General features: G+C 39.4%; 1 protein-coding gene across 3 annotated transcripts in view; it reads left to right on the top strand.

Moving 5' to 3' along the window:
* The window catches only part of LOC134527640 (uncharacterized), a 52,566-nt gene extending 36,297 nt beyond the window's left edge, over positions 1 to 16,269 (top strand). For 2 of the 3 annotated variants that reach the window (XM_063360501.1, XM_063360500.1), the window contains exons 3-6: positions 1,101 to 1,335; positions 3,496 to 3,789; positions 7,514 to 7,729; positions 10,194 to 11,988. In XM_063360501.1, coding sequence (XP_063216571.1) covers positions 1,101 to 1,335; positions 3,496 to 3,789; positions 7,514 to 7,728 — 744 coding nt within the window. In that variant the 3' untranslated portion in view covers position 7,729; positions 10,194 to 11,988. Of the gene's footprint in view, positions 1 to 1,100; positions 1,336 to 3,495; positions 3,790 to 7,513; positions 7,730 to 10,193; positions 11,989 to 15,910 lie in introns of those variants that run through there. The other variant, XR_010074233.1, reaches the window with a different exon arrangement.
* The last annotated feature ends 402 nt before the right edge of the window (positions 16,270 to 16,671 follow it).

Genomic DNA, 16,671 nt, shown 5'->3' with positions numbered 1-16,671 from the left:
GTCGTCTTGGCTACGAGTCTAGGAGGCTACGAAGCGACTAGACTACAGAACTACAAGACTGCAAGGCTTCAACTGGCTACGAGGCTACAAGGCTACTAGGCCACAGGTATACGAGGCTTCTAGTCTACGAGGCTACATACAAAAATAACTTAACTTAATGTTTATTTAAAGTTACCTATTTTACTTTTTTAGTACATTTAAATAAAAGCTTGTTTCTTTTTTTAATGTCAACATTACATTTATTGTTCTCTCAAGTTTTGAAGAAAGAAAATAGTAATATTTTCCAATGAAATTTTGATAAGAATTTTGAGTGTAGGTGAAGAGGGGACTTCAGACATCACACGTCGACCATTAGGCCTTGGCTATCACCACAATGAAGATGCCATGTTGCCCTAGGCACCAAAGACACACACAAAGTTGCAGTCTCCATGTACTCGGGAAGGTTACGATCACGCCGATATATCGCACTTAAGGTTAAGTGAGATCAAGACCATTGGAGTGTAATGAATTGTACTTGTCACCTACCTAACCCAATGATCCAATATCTACATATAATATGTCAGCCATAGAACTTATATGTGTAAATACCAAAGACCTTTGGTATTTACACATACACCTGTGTTAAACTCCTCCCTGCTGTTACATGTGCAAACGAAAGTAGTGTGTCAATCCACTTTGGACAACCCTTCCCCACTGTTAGCAACCTTCGGGTCCGTGGACTACTCCTTCCCCTACTATACCGCCCTCTCCTGGCTGTCCCGGCTGGATGCAGGGACTCGTCAGAATCTTGAGTCCCCCCTCCGACAGAGCGATGCAGTGCAGAGATTTAAATCTGGTCTGGCATTTATGATCAGGATTTTAATCCAGGTAAAGCCATCCGGATTTCTGTTTCCCATGGATCCCCAAAATAACTCGGTGCAAATGCTTGGATAATTCCTTGTTGTAGTCCATGGCCGGTTCCCTCCAGAAGTCACTGACTTTGTGTGGCGTACAACTGTCTCTATTGCCCTCACTTTGGACGAGCTTCAAACCCAAGATAGATAAATCATAAAGGTGTGTCCCAGCACAATCCCGACCACAGGCCCCCTCCATCTCCGCAGATGCCGCTGCTGAGGAAGTCCCCCGGGCGGCTGAGCATGCTCGAGGTGGACGACCCCAAGCTGTGCATGCTGATGCACCTGATGACCTCGCTGGAGCCCATCGACCCGGTGCTGGAGTCGCCGCTGGACTGCCCGGCGACCCAGCAGCGCAGCAATGCGATCGAGCTGCTGAACGAGGTGGGCGCAGCCAAGGCAGCTGCGCAGGGCATGCTGCTGGCCAACCTCGAGAAGAACGGTACGGCCGCGCATCACGCACGCATCGCTCTCGGTTGTTACAACCTGCATGGTTGCAGTTGTCTGAATTGTGGGACACTGATACATACTTGCAGATGACAAAAATAGTGTTTAACGTAAGGGAACCTAATATTGTGTTTTATAGTATTCTGGGCACGTGTGTTTGTGTGTGTGTGTATTCGCATCGTCAGCTCTCAATTCGTCACCCCTCTGACAGCCGCCGCTGCTGTTCATCAGTCCCTCTCTTTGTGAAGGACTCGCGCTGAATGGGAGTGTGCGCTGGGGACAAGAGGTCACTGGAACTCGTGCTGAAGCAATCGAAAAGAGCAGTGCTATCTATGTTAGAAGCTATCATATAGTAGAGAAGCGATAGTTGCAGAGGTGCATTAGAGACGTGCTTTAATGGTAGTGTCAGGTATAACGAGTACATTGGGTTGCATACCCGATTAGTCAGGATGTACTGCACTCGGTTTGCGTATACAATGGGGGTCTCCGGTTCGAAGTTAGAGATAGTATAAGCATCCAGCTACTGAAGCTGTGAGTGTTTAAGGAACCGAACAGGAATGAGAGTAGCATCTGACTTCATCTCATGACTCTCTAGACTAAGGAAATGAATACTTAACCGATAATTACGAAGATCCAGAGATCCAGAATCCCTGCAAAAACGATCTTGATTATACCCCCTACCTAATATCCTCTCCTTCCCCAGCCCCCTCCTTACAGAGTTTACTGTGGCGGAGTCAGAACCTCGGACCTTTACAGGCAGGGGTCACTACCTTACATTAGTAACATTGATGCAATGTTGCCTAAAATTATTTCAGAATGTGCATATTTGGATGGTCGATACATGTTGTTGCAACACTTTAAAATTTGAGTGAAACATGATGATAATGTTTTTGAATGATATATGTAACAGCCTTCGCTAAATGAGACTTACCACTTTCCAATTGTATTGCGGTACGGTTTTATGCAATGACGAACCTTTTCTGAAATATATAAACGTGAGATTATGAAAACTGCTACAAGTCAGTCATATTTCACTCATAAATCGTGAAAATTGATCTATTATGAATCATTTAGGATCATTTAAAATATGTTTATTTACAAATTCACTTTTAGAATATAATATTTCATATTTTTTTTGCATATATCAAAACGTGGCTTTCACATCTCGTCAAATCCTGGTATTTAGAGACAGAAGTGGAATGAAGTGATAATGATATAGGATTTACAGAATACATTTTGTAGAGAAAATGGGTGCATACTGAGAAAACCCACCAAATCACAACAACATCCGTCGTGTTTCTTAATAGAGGAGGAATTCGTAGTTAGATTTCACTTTATATCAAGCGTGGATTACCTTGGTGGAAAATGCAACTATACCATGACCCATAATAACTTATATGTTTTAACATTCGTAGCCTAAAACCACTTTTACATTAGTTTCGGTCGCTGTGTTGAAATATTCCATCTTTTCCTTTGTAAAAAGTTAAAAATATGTTTGTAATAATATCACTTATTTCTACCATGCTGATAATTTAATAACTAGCTCAAAGTATAAATCGTCGCTTAAAAATTCTTTAAAACCATAATGGTTACAATTATTTTTTATCAATAGTGTTTGCTATTTTTTACATCATTATTTTATATTTATGTAATTTAATTAAATGTCTTAAAATTAATCAAATTAATTTTCATTTTCATGTGTCAAAGTCGCAGTCGTTAAAATACTGGGCAACTACCTTTAAAATTATAAATAAAATTAAATAACTGAGATTTTTTTTTAATTACATGACAGTTAGTATTCCTCGCAAATAAAGTTAGATTATTACTCAATGATAATTACGCCATGCTATACAACAACAAAAAATTAATACACGTTCCTGCAATATTGCAAAAAAAAATATTATTGCGTATTTGTAACATAGCAGAAACATTACAGTGTTCTAATATAGTAACTTTGTGAAGTAGCTTGGCTTCTGGGTTGTAGCCGTGTCCTTGGCGGATAGTTCACTGACGTTTCGGTCGCCATTGCAGTCGCCATCGTCAGGGAGCAGCTACCTGAGCAGGTGACCCAGAAGCCAAGCTACTTCAGACACATGATAGTAAAGATGCTTGTTTGTGGACTGTTGCGCGGTGCGCGGTGCGCGTGTTCGCACAGCCGAGTTCCCGTTCATCTCGTACTACGTGGTGGACAAGCGGCGCGCCGACCCGGAGGAGCTGTACCGCGACCTGCGCGCCGCCGCGCTGCGCCGCTTCCACCCGCGCCTCACGCGCCACACGGTCGAGCACACGCTCGAGCTGTTCGACGAGGTGGCGACCATCGCGCGCCCGCCCCTCGACCCGCGCCGGGAGCGGCCCCCGCCGCCCGCCACCGGCTACATCGTGTCCGTGTACCGGGTCTTCCAGGGCGACGACCGCGAGGCGCTCGAGAGGAACTGGCTCTACTGGACCGGTGAGCGCCAGCCTCGTGGCACGCAGGTCTCATGAGCTCTACTTTCACTGCTCCTGAATGCGGCCAGTTACCATGTCAGTTGACGGTCCGACAGACCACACAATTCCTGCCAGGCAAGGGTGCGGGACGACCCCTGTAGATGCGCTGAGGTTTCCCATGCTGCGCCTGGGTACGCATGTCCAGGAAATGTACTGGCAAAAAGTTGGCTCTGATCTACCAGAGCATGTCTAGAGGAGGCTCTACTCCGTTGATGGGCGGACGCAGTGTGCGGCGAAACAGCTCCGGTACTAGCCCGGATAAGCCTAGTGTAAAGCTGGATGTGCTTCGACCAAATCACAGCCTCTCTGGGCTTTCTGAGGAGTCCAATGAGATGTGATGGACTTGGATGAGTGTATCGTGATACTCTCAGGATGGAGTTTACTCTGAGTCAATCGCAGGTTAGTTGAATGGGTTAAGAGGGAGCGGGTGGCACTGATGCCGGGATGAGTTGCCTCAGCCCTTATCGTAGCTCATTCAATTTCCTCGTGACTCTATAGGCCCGCGTCGGTGGTGTAGTCTGGCCCTTAACGGGAGTCGTTGCCATAACATCCGGCATGTTAAACCACGAGCAGCGCTTTTCTCTTAGTTATCTGTGTAATGAGTAAACACAAAGGAAACAAAAAACGACAGTGAGTAATAAACTAAAAGATGAGGTCATTATATTTTGAGGGCAATGAACATATCTAATCCAAGCAGCACGGTGTCAAATTAATGGCCCCAATATAAATAAACTCATTTGCTAATAGCATAACTGTCAAAACATTTTCTCATGTGGCTCTTATTTACCATATTGTTGGGTTTATTAAAACTGTTAGCACTAAATTTCATTAAAGAAAATATTTTAATTTACTAGTTTATTAAAATACAACAAAAGATAAAATTGTTTTGATTTAATAATTTTAGGAAAAGCACAGTCAGTTTGCATACCAATTATAAACAAAACAGTGTATCATTGATTTTTTCAGATGATGTTGACAACAGTTCCAGTGGCATGTGATGCACTAAATTTGGGCCAATTATCATCACTGCTAATATTATAAATGTGAAATTGGGTTTGCCCTTCTTTCACGCAGCAATGGAGCGACGGATCGACATGATATTTTTGCATATTAGTAGTTAGTTTGTGGGCTGGAGAGTGACATAGACTACATATAATATTGAAATTCCACACCTAAGGGAGTTAAAAAGTGATAAGTTCAGTTATATAATAGTAAATCATAGGTGGTAGGTCAAAGTCACAAAACAGGGAGTTTGTGTCATCTCTCTATGTCCGCCACATGGTCATATAGTAAGGTCTGGCCACTTCCTATCCTTCTCCTTGGCGAAACCCATCTGCGTAGTGAAGCTCGCGGTTGATAGCGAACTAAAGACGCTAATAATAACAGTTAAGTTGAAAACTTCATCAATAGATATCGTCTTGAAATTGTAATGCGCTACAGTCTGGAGCGCCCGTCACATATTGCCTAGTAGGCCAGTCAACAAGAGGCAAAGTAAGCACTTTTTACCAGCAGACCTGAAAACTTGATATAAGTGTATTTCGAGGACGCTGAATCGAATGGTATTAATTTTTTTGAAATCAGACGTGAAGTTTTTGGAGAAAAGGGCTAAAAATTGGTTTTACTCAGTTTTTCTCAGAAGTTAGGCGTTTAAGAGAAAAACGTTTCAATCAAATGTGGAGAATTAAAAAATACATTAAAAAGGGTCTCAGCTCCATCTTAGTATTTACAAACATGAGCGAGAAATATTGGAGAGAAAGTAGTAAAGCGTAATTGTAAAAGTGTGGCTAGTGTGCATGCGAGCGTACGTGTGAACTAAACACAAACGAAGGGCCTTCGGCTAATCTCGGGCCTCTCCGTCAAGACTAGGGAGTGCGAGTAAGAAGAAACCATTTGTTCTCTCTTTCTATTTTCTCATGCTTTAGCGAGTAATTTTCGTCTTTGGCCGTCGAGTGTCGAGCGTTAATTTTGTGTCGACATAAAATTAATTGATATAATATTTATATACAGTCGGGAACACAAGAGCGTACGGGGCGAAAATAATAAATGGTGGACCACGGGAAGGGGAGGGTGATATGCAGTGAAAAAGCGGCTCTGATATATAGTGGACTCGGGAAAAGTTTGATGGTGAAGGAATTCTAGGTTTGCCTATGTGAAAATGAGTCCTAGATTCAAGCTCCTAACCTTAGGTCTCTGTGAATGCGAGCGCAAAAACTCTTTACTGCTAGCCTGTGAGTGCACATTGGTTGTAGGTATCAACATCGATATCAGCAAATTGGTACACCATTAGAGCGACCACCCGCGATAGCGGTAACGCTGTTATCTCCGACCTTGAATGGTATTGATTTAAGTTTCCTGTGATTCAATTAAATATGTAATGGGGCTTAATTAATCGGTTTCATCCGGTCGGTGGGGTTTATAAAAATATTAATAGTTCGAGAAAATAAAACAATAACCATTGTTTGATAAGGTTTGACGTCATACCTACTGTAACCCGCCCTTAACGACGAACTCCACCTGTTGCTGTCGTTTTCTCCGGCTGCTACTGGGTGAACACGAAGATGGTTGCGGGGTTTAGTTGAATAAAATACTTGTAGTGATTTAAATGGACGATCACGTAATTTGGCTAATTATTTTCCTAGAAAGACTGATAAAATACCCTGAGGCTGGCTTATACGCTTCATGCCCCAGAGGCCCGAGATTAGCCTAAGACCCTTCGTTTGTGTTTAGTTCACACGTACGCTCGCATGCACACTAGCCCCACTTTTACAATTACGCTTTACTACATTCTCTCCAATATTTCTCGCTCATTTTTGCAAATACGAAGATGTACCCGAGAACCCTTTTTATGTATTTTTTAATGTTCCACAACTTTTGTTTGAAACGTTTTTCGCTTAAACGCCTAGATTCTGAGAAAAACTGAGTCAAACCAATGTTTAGCCCTTTTCTCCAAAAACTTCACGTCCGATTTCAAAAACTTTAACACCTTTAGATTCCGCGTCTTCGAATTACCCTTATATCAAGTTTTCAGGTCTGCTGGTAAAAAGTGCTTACTTTGCCTCTTGTTGACTGGCCTATAGGTTTGAATGCCTTCCCATAAAATGAAGCTGAAGATAGGCGTCCCAGTTTTACCGATGCATAGCCTTGATGCACCGAGATTGTGTAATCAGTGGGACTTGAAAATCAAAACTTCCCTTTTTTCTAGTGCCTGTCCTACAGACTTGAAGCTCGGTGGTGATGTTCCTTGTATTATCTTTGAATATATATATATATATATACTGTATAGAAGTCGCTAGCCCAGGTTAAAATTTCTAATACGGTTTTGAGGTAGTTGGTTAATTAACCGCCGCAATCGCCACCATCTCTAGGGCATCGACTTGTGGTGGTCCCTAGCGGACAAGTGTCGAACTCTTCAAACACCCCTTCCCCCTCCCGTTGAACGACCTTGAGCTGCAGTGAATGATGGGCGGGGGGTGCGGGGAATGTGAGCGGGTGACAGTGCTGCGCTCTAGCGTGTAAATAACTAAGACGATACAGGGCGTTACGGCAGCGCACTGCAGCGGTGAAGTTCCCAAGATGCTCATCCTACGCTTCTGAAAAACGTAGAGTAAATCCTATCCACTCGCGACTTATATACAGAGGTAGTAATAATATAAAACCCGTCTGACCGGTTGTTTGCTGGTTCTCAGGGGCGCGCATGCTGTACCGCTACCTGCCCAAGAGCGTGGGGCTGCGGAGGATCACGCTGCACAAGTCCGTGTCGGGCGGAGACAAGATGTACCTGCTGCTGTGCGAGTGCTCCAACTTCCTCGACAACCTCTCTGCGGCGGCCATCTTGCTGCCGGCCATGAGGGCACGCCTCTGCGGCTACACGGGTCTCTACCGCACCTGCCAGTCCTTCTGAGGTGCGCGCCGCTGGCTGCTTCGACACGTCACTTCCCGCCATCTTGTATCCTGTATGAAGCGCTCAGCAAGTTGTCGTGCATGCTTTACTACAGGAATACTGTCCAGCTTATGGTCTGCACTATATCTGTAGCATACCCAGTCGGGTAAAGTGTTAAAGCGTTGAGGAAACAGTTTGAAAGGACTGTATTTCACGACTGAATTTCTAACTCACATACAAGAATTTAATAATTCCGCAGCTTGCATTAGTTCTATTCACGCAATTATTTTCGTTGTTGTGTTGATAAACGTGTCTGAAAAGTATCAGTACAATGTTAGCCACATTGGAGTTTGAGGCCGGACTCCTGGTTGGTGACTTCCCGCCGCACGCTGGCATTCTGCAGGCAGCAGCAGTTGCTGGTGGGTGAACTACGTTTGCTTCTCGGACTTGCTGAGCCCTCGTCTGAAGCTGGCTCTAACTTTGCAAAAACAATATTTAACATTTCTTAAACTTTTCTACACTTTACTCCATTCGTATAACAATTTATAATGCTAATTATGAGATCCACTTTCTTAAAATAAATAATTCAATTAACAAATCACCGATTGTACCAAAACACATTCAACCTTTTTGACAGCTGACAACAAACTAAACATCCAATATGGCTAACAATGTGCAGATATTTTTCGGACATGTTTACCAACAAAACGAAAAAAAACAGCGAAAGTAAAAAATTTCCGTTACTTTTTGAACACAATTAGTACATATTAACAATCATATAAAACAAGGGAGAATACTTATATTGTATTTATACACAGCTTAATAATTATAGCATTAAATAATTATTTACACAAATTCCCATTTTATAAAAGCAAGATTTGTGTAGAAGTATAATTTACGATTACTTAAATCATAATATGGCATCTCGCTGTGAGTTAAAATATTTTGTAATAAGTTACTAGAAACCATTTAAAGATAACAATTTTCTTGCAGTGTAACTGTAAGTAAGTGTGAGCGAAAAACGTGCTTTCAGTGCGTTCTCACTCTTAAAGGCGGGAGTGGATTTAATTCCGCCACTAGGTGAAGAAGCTGCATACCGAGGGAAAAGATTTATTTATATGGCTTGATTTCTCTTTAACAGTGAGATAGTTATAAACAGAGACATTCAGTGCCAAATTTTAAGGGGATCGATGAAGTGATGGTTTTTAGCCGTTGTTTAGGACCCAGTCCGCAATTGCCTGGAAAGATTTTATAAGAATATCAGGCAACCTTGAAATATAAACTGGCACCTTGAAATATAAACTGGCAATACCGAATTACAAGTTCAGCGCTATACCATAGTTCGCGAACCCTTACTCGATCCAAAATAAATAATTATCGTGGCCAGATATGTGCAGAATGTATGAGATGGGTTGTGTAGCGACACGTGGAATGTTGTCATGGTACTTTGCATTGGTATGTAGCCAGACGTTTACAGTTGAATGTGGTCTAGGAGTCTTAGTTGAACTTTGCCTGGTTTCCACTGTCGGATTTTGTTTGCAATTGTTAGGATGCATCTTATTTGACCTAATACAACACTGCCTTCAAGTGGGCACCGAGATATACCTGTGTTCTATAGTGGAAATATTACAACAATATTCTCTGGGGGCTAGCCGCTAGATGTCATACTATCAGATTTATGCAGATGTTGACGACTCTTTCCGTGGGAATGCAACATGCACATCACAGTAGAATTACATATGTACATCGCAGTGTTATCACGCAAGAACATAACGCAAAAATACATATATTTTAACACACAATGTAGTATTGGAGATTGCTATAGCCCTGTCTACTGTACAATAATGTTGTAAGTTAGCTGTAAACTATGTTTCACGTGTGACATCCATGGGACTAAGAGCGCATCCCGCTCGAAACAGAATAAGGAATGAATAATTATCCAGCCAACCTCTTTCATGGAAGAGGAGGGTCTATGAGACCATATAATTGTAAATAATTACAAAAAAATACAAAAATTTATTTTAAAAAAAATATATCTTTACCATTATAGCGTCTTATACATGTTTTAATACACGATAATTAGAGACCTAAACAATTCGCGAATTCATATCACGATAGGATAAATTTCAAATACTTGTACGTTTGGATTGATCTGCTATTGGCTCGCAGTTTTATCTGGAGAACTCAGAAACAGCTAATCACGAGGCTACCCAGTCCAGAAGTCTTACAATTCTGTAGCCAATGAACAGGTGACATTTGCCCGAGTAAGCACTGGACTGGCGAATTTTTGCAGTTTTTTTTTAACAATAACAAACGGTTGAACAATATTTTCCCCCCTTTCTTGATGCGCCCTTGCATAGGAAAAGACCAATACTAAATGATCACACAACAGTTCATGGCATTGAAAGCGTAAACAGTTGCAGACACATTGCACGATGTTTCCGAGAGAACAATATTAATGACCGGGGATGTCGATGTGTTTGCAGGTTCGCGGAGTCGATGGATTGTCAACCCTGCACCACCGCACTCTGCATGCAGAGACTCGTCTGCCCACTGGAGAGCACAGCGCCAACATTCCAGCGGCCGGCCGGCTGTGTGCTGTGCTCCTCGTGAGACTTTCCACCTCCAGCTCCAACTGTGATGTCTGCACTCTTATCTCACCCCCTACTGATTCAGCCCGCTGCTGGCTGAATATGTGATACATTTGTGTTACACACAAGCTGAATCATTAAACTTACTTTTTCAAAGTTAATTTTCGTCTTGCGTAAACTAAAATGAGCTGATCGTTATAGGAACTGGGCAGCTACGTTGAATTTTTTTATACAGATACAGATCCTGATACTAAACAGAATTTTATAATTGCCTGTTCATATTAATAAATGATACATGTTCGTACCACGTGTATTCAAAGAACGTGTTATATATATATATTTATATATATACAATCAGCCGCGTTCTTTGGGCTATTAAATGTCTAAAATCAACCAAATCAGCAGGAGTAGATGGTATTCCCAACTTTATTATTAAAGGCTGCAAGGAGATATTAGCACCTATATTAGCTCACATTTTCAATAAAAGTCTGACTTCTGGAATCTATCCAAAATTATGGAAACAAGCTATTGTTGTCCCAGTATTAAAAAAAGGTGATAGACAATTAGTTACTAATTATAGACCGATATCACTTTTATGTGGCTTTTCTAAAGTTTTTGAAAAAATTATACATAAACATATTTCTTTTCATACATCCCATTTAATAGCGGATAGTCAACACGGTTTTGTACCTGGTAAAACTACGATCACAAATTTATTTGCGTTTGTTAATTATACGTACGGCGAAATTTTATCCCGCAAACAAGTGGATGCTATATATTTCGATTTAAGTAAAGCATTTGATACATGCAAGCACTCTCTAATTGTAGATAAATTAACTAGTTTTGGTTTGAATGCCTCCTACACTAATTTGTTCTGTAACTATCTAAATGAAAGATCCTTTGCTGTTCGTATTTGTAGCACTTTATCTTCATCTTTTAATGCACCGTCTGGTGTTCCTCAGGGTGGAACCTTATCACCTTACTTATTTGTAATTTTTATAAACGACATAGTTAATGTTATTCAGCATTCGAGAGCTTTGCTCTATGCGGATGATCTAAAAATATATAGTACCATTAGAACACCAAGTGATTGTTTATTGCTGCAAGAAGATATAAATAATGTAACTAAGTGGTGTCAAACTAACGGAATGAAATTAAATCTTAAGAAGATTAAAATAATATCATATTCTAGGAAAACATATACAGAAAATTTTAACTATGTAATAAACAACAACATGATACAGAGAACTTATTGTATGCGTGATCTAGGTATTCTCTTAGATTCAAAATTTTACTTTCATCACCACGTGGATAATTTAATTGCAAGTGCAAACAAAATAATTGGGCTTATAAAATATTTAACTTATTTGGCTAGCTCTCTTGATTCTGTAATTAGTCTTTATTTTACCTTAGTAAGATCGAGATTAGAGTATGGCTCTGTCATCTGGAACTCTATAACTACCACTGACTCAAATAGACTTGAAAATATACAAAAGAAATTGTTCAGATACATTTATACAAACATTTAATAGATGATAATTCAGAGAATTTTAACTACGATCTAACCCTTGAAACCCTGAACACGCATACACTGCAGTTTAGAAGGAAAGTTTCTGATACTGTTTTTGTAATTAATTGTTTTATAAATGTTTACCACAGCACTGAAATATTAAACAAAATTGGTCTTCGAGTTCCTTCATTCAATCATAGAACAATACGACCCTTTCGAACGTATCACATAAAAAATGAGCTATCAAAACGGTGTACTGATAATTGTAATGATATTTTGAAAGATTCAGACCCTTTCCAAAGGGAAAAATTCTCTATGAAAGATATTTTGAATTCTTAATTTTCTTGCAGTTAAGATAACTTCTGATGTAAATAATGTTTTATTTTTATTTCATTGATAAGAATTAATTTAAATTTGACAAATTTATCTACTTAATCTTATAAGGGTCCTTTGTCATGTGTTTATGTTTGTGTTGTCCCATTTTTATTGTTGTGTTTATCATTGTGTTTTGTGTATGTTATTGTTGTTTCTTTATGTAATATTTGTTAAGTGCCTACCTGTTAAAGGCTTTGACTGTTGGTAGGCACTCAAATAATAATAAATAATAATAATTATATATATATATCTATATATATATATATATTCAATATAATATCATTAATTTCGTGGTAGATAAATTTGAATTATTGATTTTTTATTGTTTCTTAGTCAACGGAGAGTTTAGAAATACCTAAACAGTATTTTTTATTTCATTTCGGCAGATACTAATGAATAACACATTTGTGTCAGCCGATACGTTAAGCTCATTGTAACACCCAACTCTGCGGTTCTGCAATTGAAATTTTTGTTACCAAAATGTATAGAAACTGTTTTTAATTTAATATATATATAAATCCAAGTCAAACTAAGTTAGTTCTCGGTGTGAGTCCAACTTTTAAAGAGAGCATGGCTCCACATGGGACTTCTTTTCGTGTACTTTGGGCTTGGTTTGGCATTTTAAATAATGCAACGAATTTAAGTAGCTGGTGAATATAAAGAATAAAATTATTTAATTTTATAATAGGGAAGAGGTAATAATCGAATATGTTTCCTTTTAAAAATATATCTCAATTACAGAGCAAGAGTTGGTGCATCGAATTTTTAAAATAGATTCTGCCCATTCAGTAGTTTTGGATCATGATAAAACTTCTCGGAAATTGGACATCAAGAGCCGACACAGAGAAATGTAGCAGTCACAGGCAATCATAGACATAGAGCAGTATTAGACACATATCATATTATTAATATAGAAGGTACAGTCGCGGGCTATCTGATTCATAGAGGGGAAGCCTACTATTCACAGTGATGAGAGACACAACCGAACAATTCCGTAGTTCTCCGAAGTTTTCCAATGGCTCGTGAAAAAACACCGTATTGCAAGGATTTATATATTTGACGGTCATAAAGTAACTAAAAAAAAACACTTACATAACCTAAACAACCTTTCATTTTATATACGATAAACTAAAAAAAATTAAAAACTAAAAAAATAATTAATAACTAATGTTTATCACACTGACCAAACCGAACCTTGCCTAACCTTTTATTTAGGTAAAATTTGGATCTGTTAGGATTGTGTTTGTAGCTTTCATCCCTGTGAACTGTAGGCTAGCCTTCATAAAGACACAGGTCCTTGGAGTCGTAGAGCAATAGTAGTCTCAGGCAATCGTAGTCATACAGCAGTAACAGTCTCAGCTAAATATAGTCATATAACAGTAACAGTGACAGGCAATCGTAATCATAGAGAAGTAATTGGTTTGTTGATTCAATTGGTTTTGGGAACAATTAATATATTTTTATAAGTTAGCTTTAGTTTTAAGTGCAACCATATAATAACAATTTTTGATCTAACCATTTTGTACACAACCTTCGTCAAAAAACGTTTTAAGGTAGTATCAGTCGTAGATATATCAAAATTTGACTTTTCCTAAACTCTTAAAAATTTCACTTTTCACGATTTCGGTGAGAATAGTTTTTTTCAAATTGATTAGTGACATGGTAAAGCTTAAGTGTTTTACGAAAAGACTAAATAAAAACTGGTAATATAAAACTATATACAACATAACTACATGTTTTAGTTAACGCAAAGGTTGAAAATAAATTGGCATTTTTAAAATTCTTGAAACCACTAAATAAACATATTGAACTGACAACACCATTCACAAACAATTAACTGTAGTTAACAAGAAACTACCCCCTCAAGCACTTCACTGAGGAAGAACTTGTTCGCAAGAAGGCTTGGTGACCTGACGACCTTCCTTGTAAATATGAAAGAAGCTTTCTCTATTAAAAGTCATTTGTAGAGACGTGAAAATATCATACAATGATGTAGCGACTGGCTAGATTACAAACTCTTATTAATTCGACTGACTTAAAAAAAATGTTTCGTGGCTTGTTCAACACGGTCAGAAATATTCGAAGCAAACATAAAACACTTAAAATAAACCCACATCACCAAATTATGGGCAAACAGCATAGTATAAATATGTGTAAGCATCCAATTAATGACCAACTCAAAAACGATGACGGTACAGGTTTATGGATTTTAGCCTAGTACCAGGAAACCACGTTAATCTTACAGGCCTCTACTCACATCGATAGGCTACCAAAGAAAGCCTTCCCATGATTCGATTTGCTGCTACTGCTGTCTAACGAGTTCCATACGGTGAGCTGGTGGCCTCAGTTTATTTAAGAAAGAAACCTTGAAGATGCCACCTACTTCCATTCTTTTATCAGCTCCAGGTCGTTGAGAGATTCCAAATTCGTATTGCACAATAACTTTGTTAATGTTTTCAACAATTTGATATTGGACTTAACTTCATGATACATATTCAGTACGTTTTGAAGAATTTATTGAATTTGTGTTCTTAAAAAGCATATATTCACTAGGTAACAATTGAGGCACAACACGTAACGCTCAAATTGTTTGTCAACGTTGCACAACAGCACGCGACGTTGCCAGATGATGCAGAACATGACGCGCGTCATGTTTATCTCTGTGCACTTGCAGTTTCTCATCAAATGTTGGAAAGTATAGATGTTCCAGCGACGATGTCAGTAGCGTGGTTTAACGTGCGCTTTGTCAAGTTGTCATGTCACGCTGCGACATGTTGGCAGCGACTGATCATGAGTGGACAGACAACGTTGCAAAGCAATAGTTCCATGTCGTCACTTAACATTTTGGGCTTCATGTTGAGCAACATGTTGCCTAGTAAATACATAGCTTAAGTTCAGCAAATGTTTTTGAATATCTATCATAGGCATAATACTAAGACATAAACAGTGTATCCAGGTCCGGAAAAAGCAGCGAGTTCATGGAATTATCATGACATTTTGAAATTACTTGTATATAAATATCAGGGAATAGTTGAAGAAATGTAACTATGTTCAAGGAATTTAAACTAAATCGTTGGGCAAGAGCTATTATCTTTCGGCACTTGAGGTCGAAGTCCATCTGTGACGTGACGTAAGAAATATAATTTCGTGCATAGTTTTCTGCAAGGGCGTAACCAGGTAAGTTGGCAGCTGCCCCCACCCCCTTTCAAAAATTAAAAAAAAAAGTATCAGGATATATATATACACTCACACACACATACACACACCTAAATACAAGAAATTTCTGGAATTATTAAACTTGTTTGTTGATGGTTTGAAAAAAAAATTCAAAGAAACTAATTACGAAAAAGAGACACTGCGTCATCCTATGGAAGCATTAGTATTGATCTGAAGAGGGAAACGTAACTACAATATGAAAGAGTTTGTATTACAAAAAAAAAAAAAAAAAAAAAATACTTCGTACTCCTTTTTTTTTTTTTTTGAGGGATGGGACTTTAAGTTTCCAGGCTTTCTGCCATTTATATCCACGGCATTGAAGAACCCGTAAGTACGTTGTAACCAGAGCAGTGCTGGGAAGTAAACAGGGCTATCTAGAGGGAGTGGCAAGGGGAGGGGTGAGCTGGGCTCCAGGGGTTGAGATTGTTAATAGAATTCATAGGAAACATTACAAGTTATATGACACGTGCATATCGCCTAACGTGTATGGTTTCCATTGTTGCTGCCGGAGGCCACCGCGTGGAGTGGCGCGAATAGGACTCCACTGTTCTGTTCACATCGGGTCGCCGCTGGTGACGCGACACGTGGGAGGTGTGCGGAACCATTACAGAAGCGGTGACGTCAGCCTCCGAGACAGTGGAGTGGAGAGTGAAGTGAAGCGGGCGAGCGATAACCGGACAAGCTATGGACTCCGAGAGTAGAGACTGTGTCGCGGCGCGGAGCGAGGTAGACTGCAGAGCCGAGATACAGTGGGAAGAGTGAACTGTGAACTGGACGAAGGAGTGATTAATTTGTCAACAGACATTTTAAGTTTTTTTTATTAATCAACAGTGTAAATATTAGCAGCAAATAAAACTGTATTTAATTAAATGTGATGTCCTTTCCGAACCTGTTTTCCCACTCGTGACAATGTGCACATATTTTTATTTTTCTATATTGAAAAGTTGTAGTCTACATTAAATAAAAGGGCGGAGGCACGATTAAAGTTTTTGCTCCTCGGCCTTTGCTGTCTCTCAATGCATTTGGAAGTAGCGCAAACATTTTTTATTTAATGTTTTTATATTAATTTGCATATAATTTCAGCAACATATTATAAGAGACCTGGATAAGTCAGGGGAACGCCAGACGTGAGAGCATGTTAGTAGGCACGAGGAGAGCTCGCAAATACCACACTCCATTTATCGGTTTCTGACAGTTATTGCTGTCAACAACAGCTTGAATGTATGCTCGAACGTATCCTTTAGTTACCTGTTTCAACTGACAACATATAAG

The sequence above is a fragment of the Bacillus rossius genome, chromosome 1 (genome assembly GCF_032445375.1).
Source record: "Bacillus rossius redtenbacheri isolate Brsri chromosome 1, Brsri_v3, whole genome shotgun sequence".
NCBI classification, from domain to species: Eukaryota; Metazoa; Arthropoda; class Insecta; order Phasmatodea; family Bacillidae; genus Bacillus; species Bacillus rossius.
The sequence above is the reverse complement of the archived record's forward strand: the minus strand, read 5'-3'. Positions and strand labels throughout refer to the sequence as shown.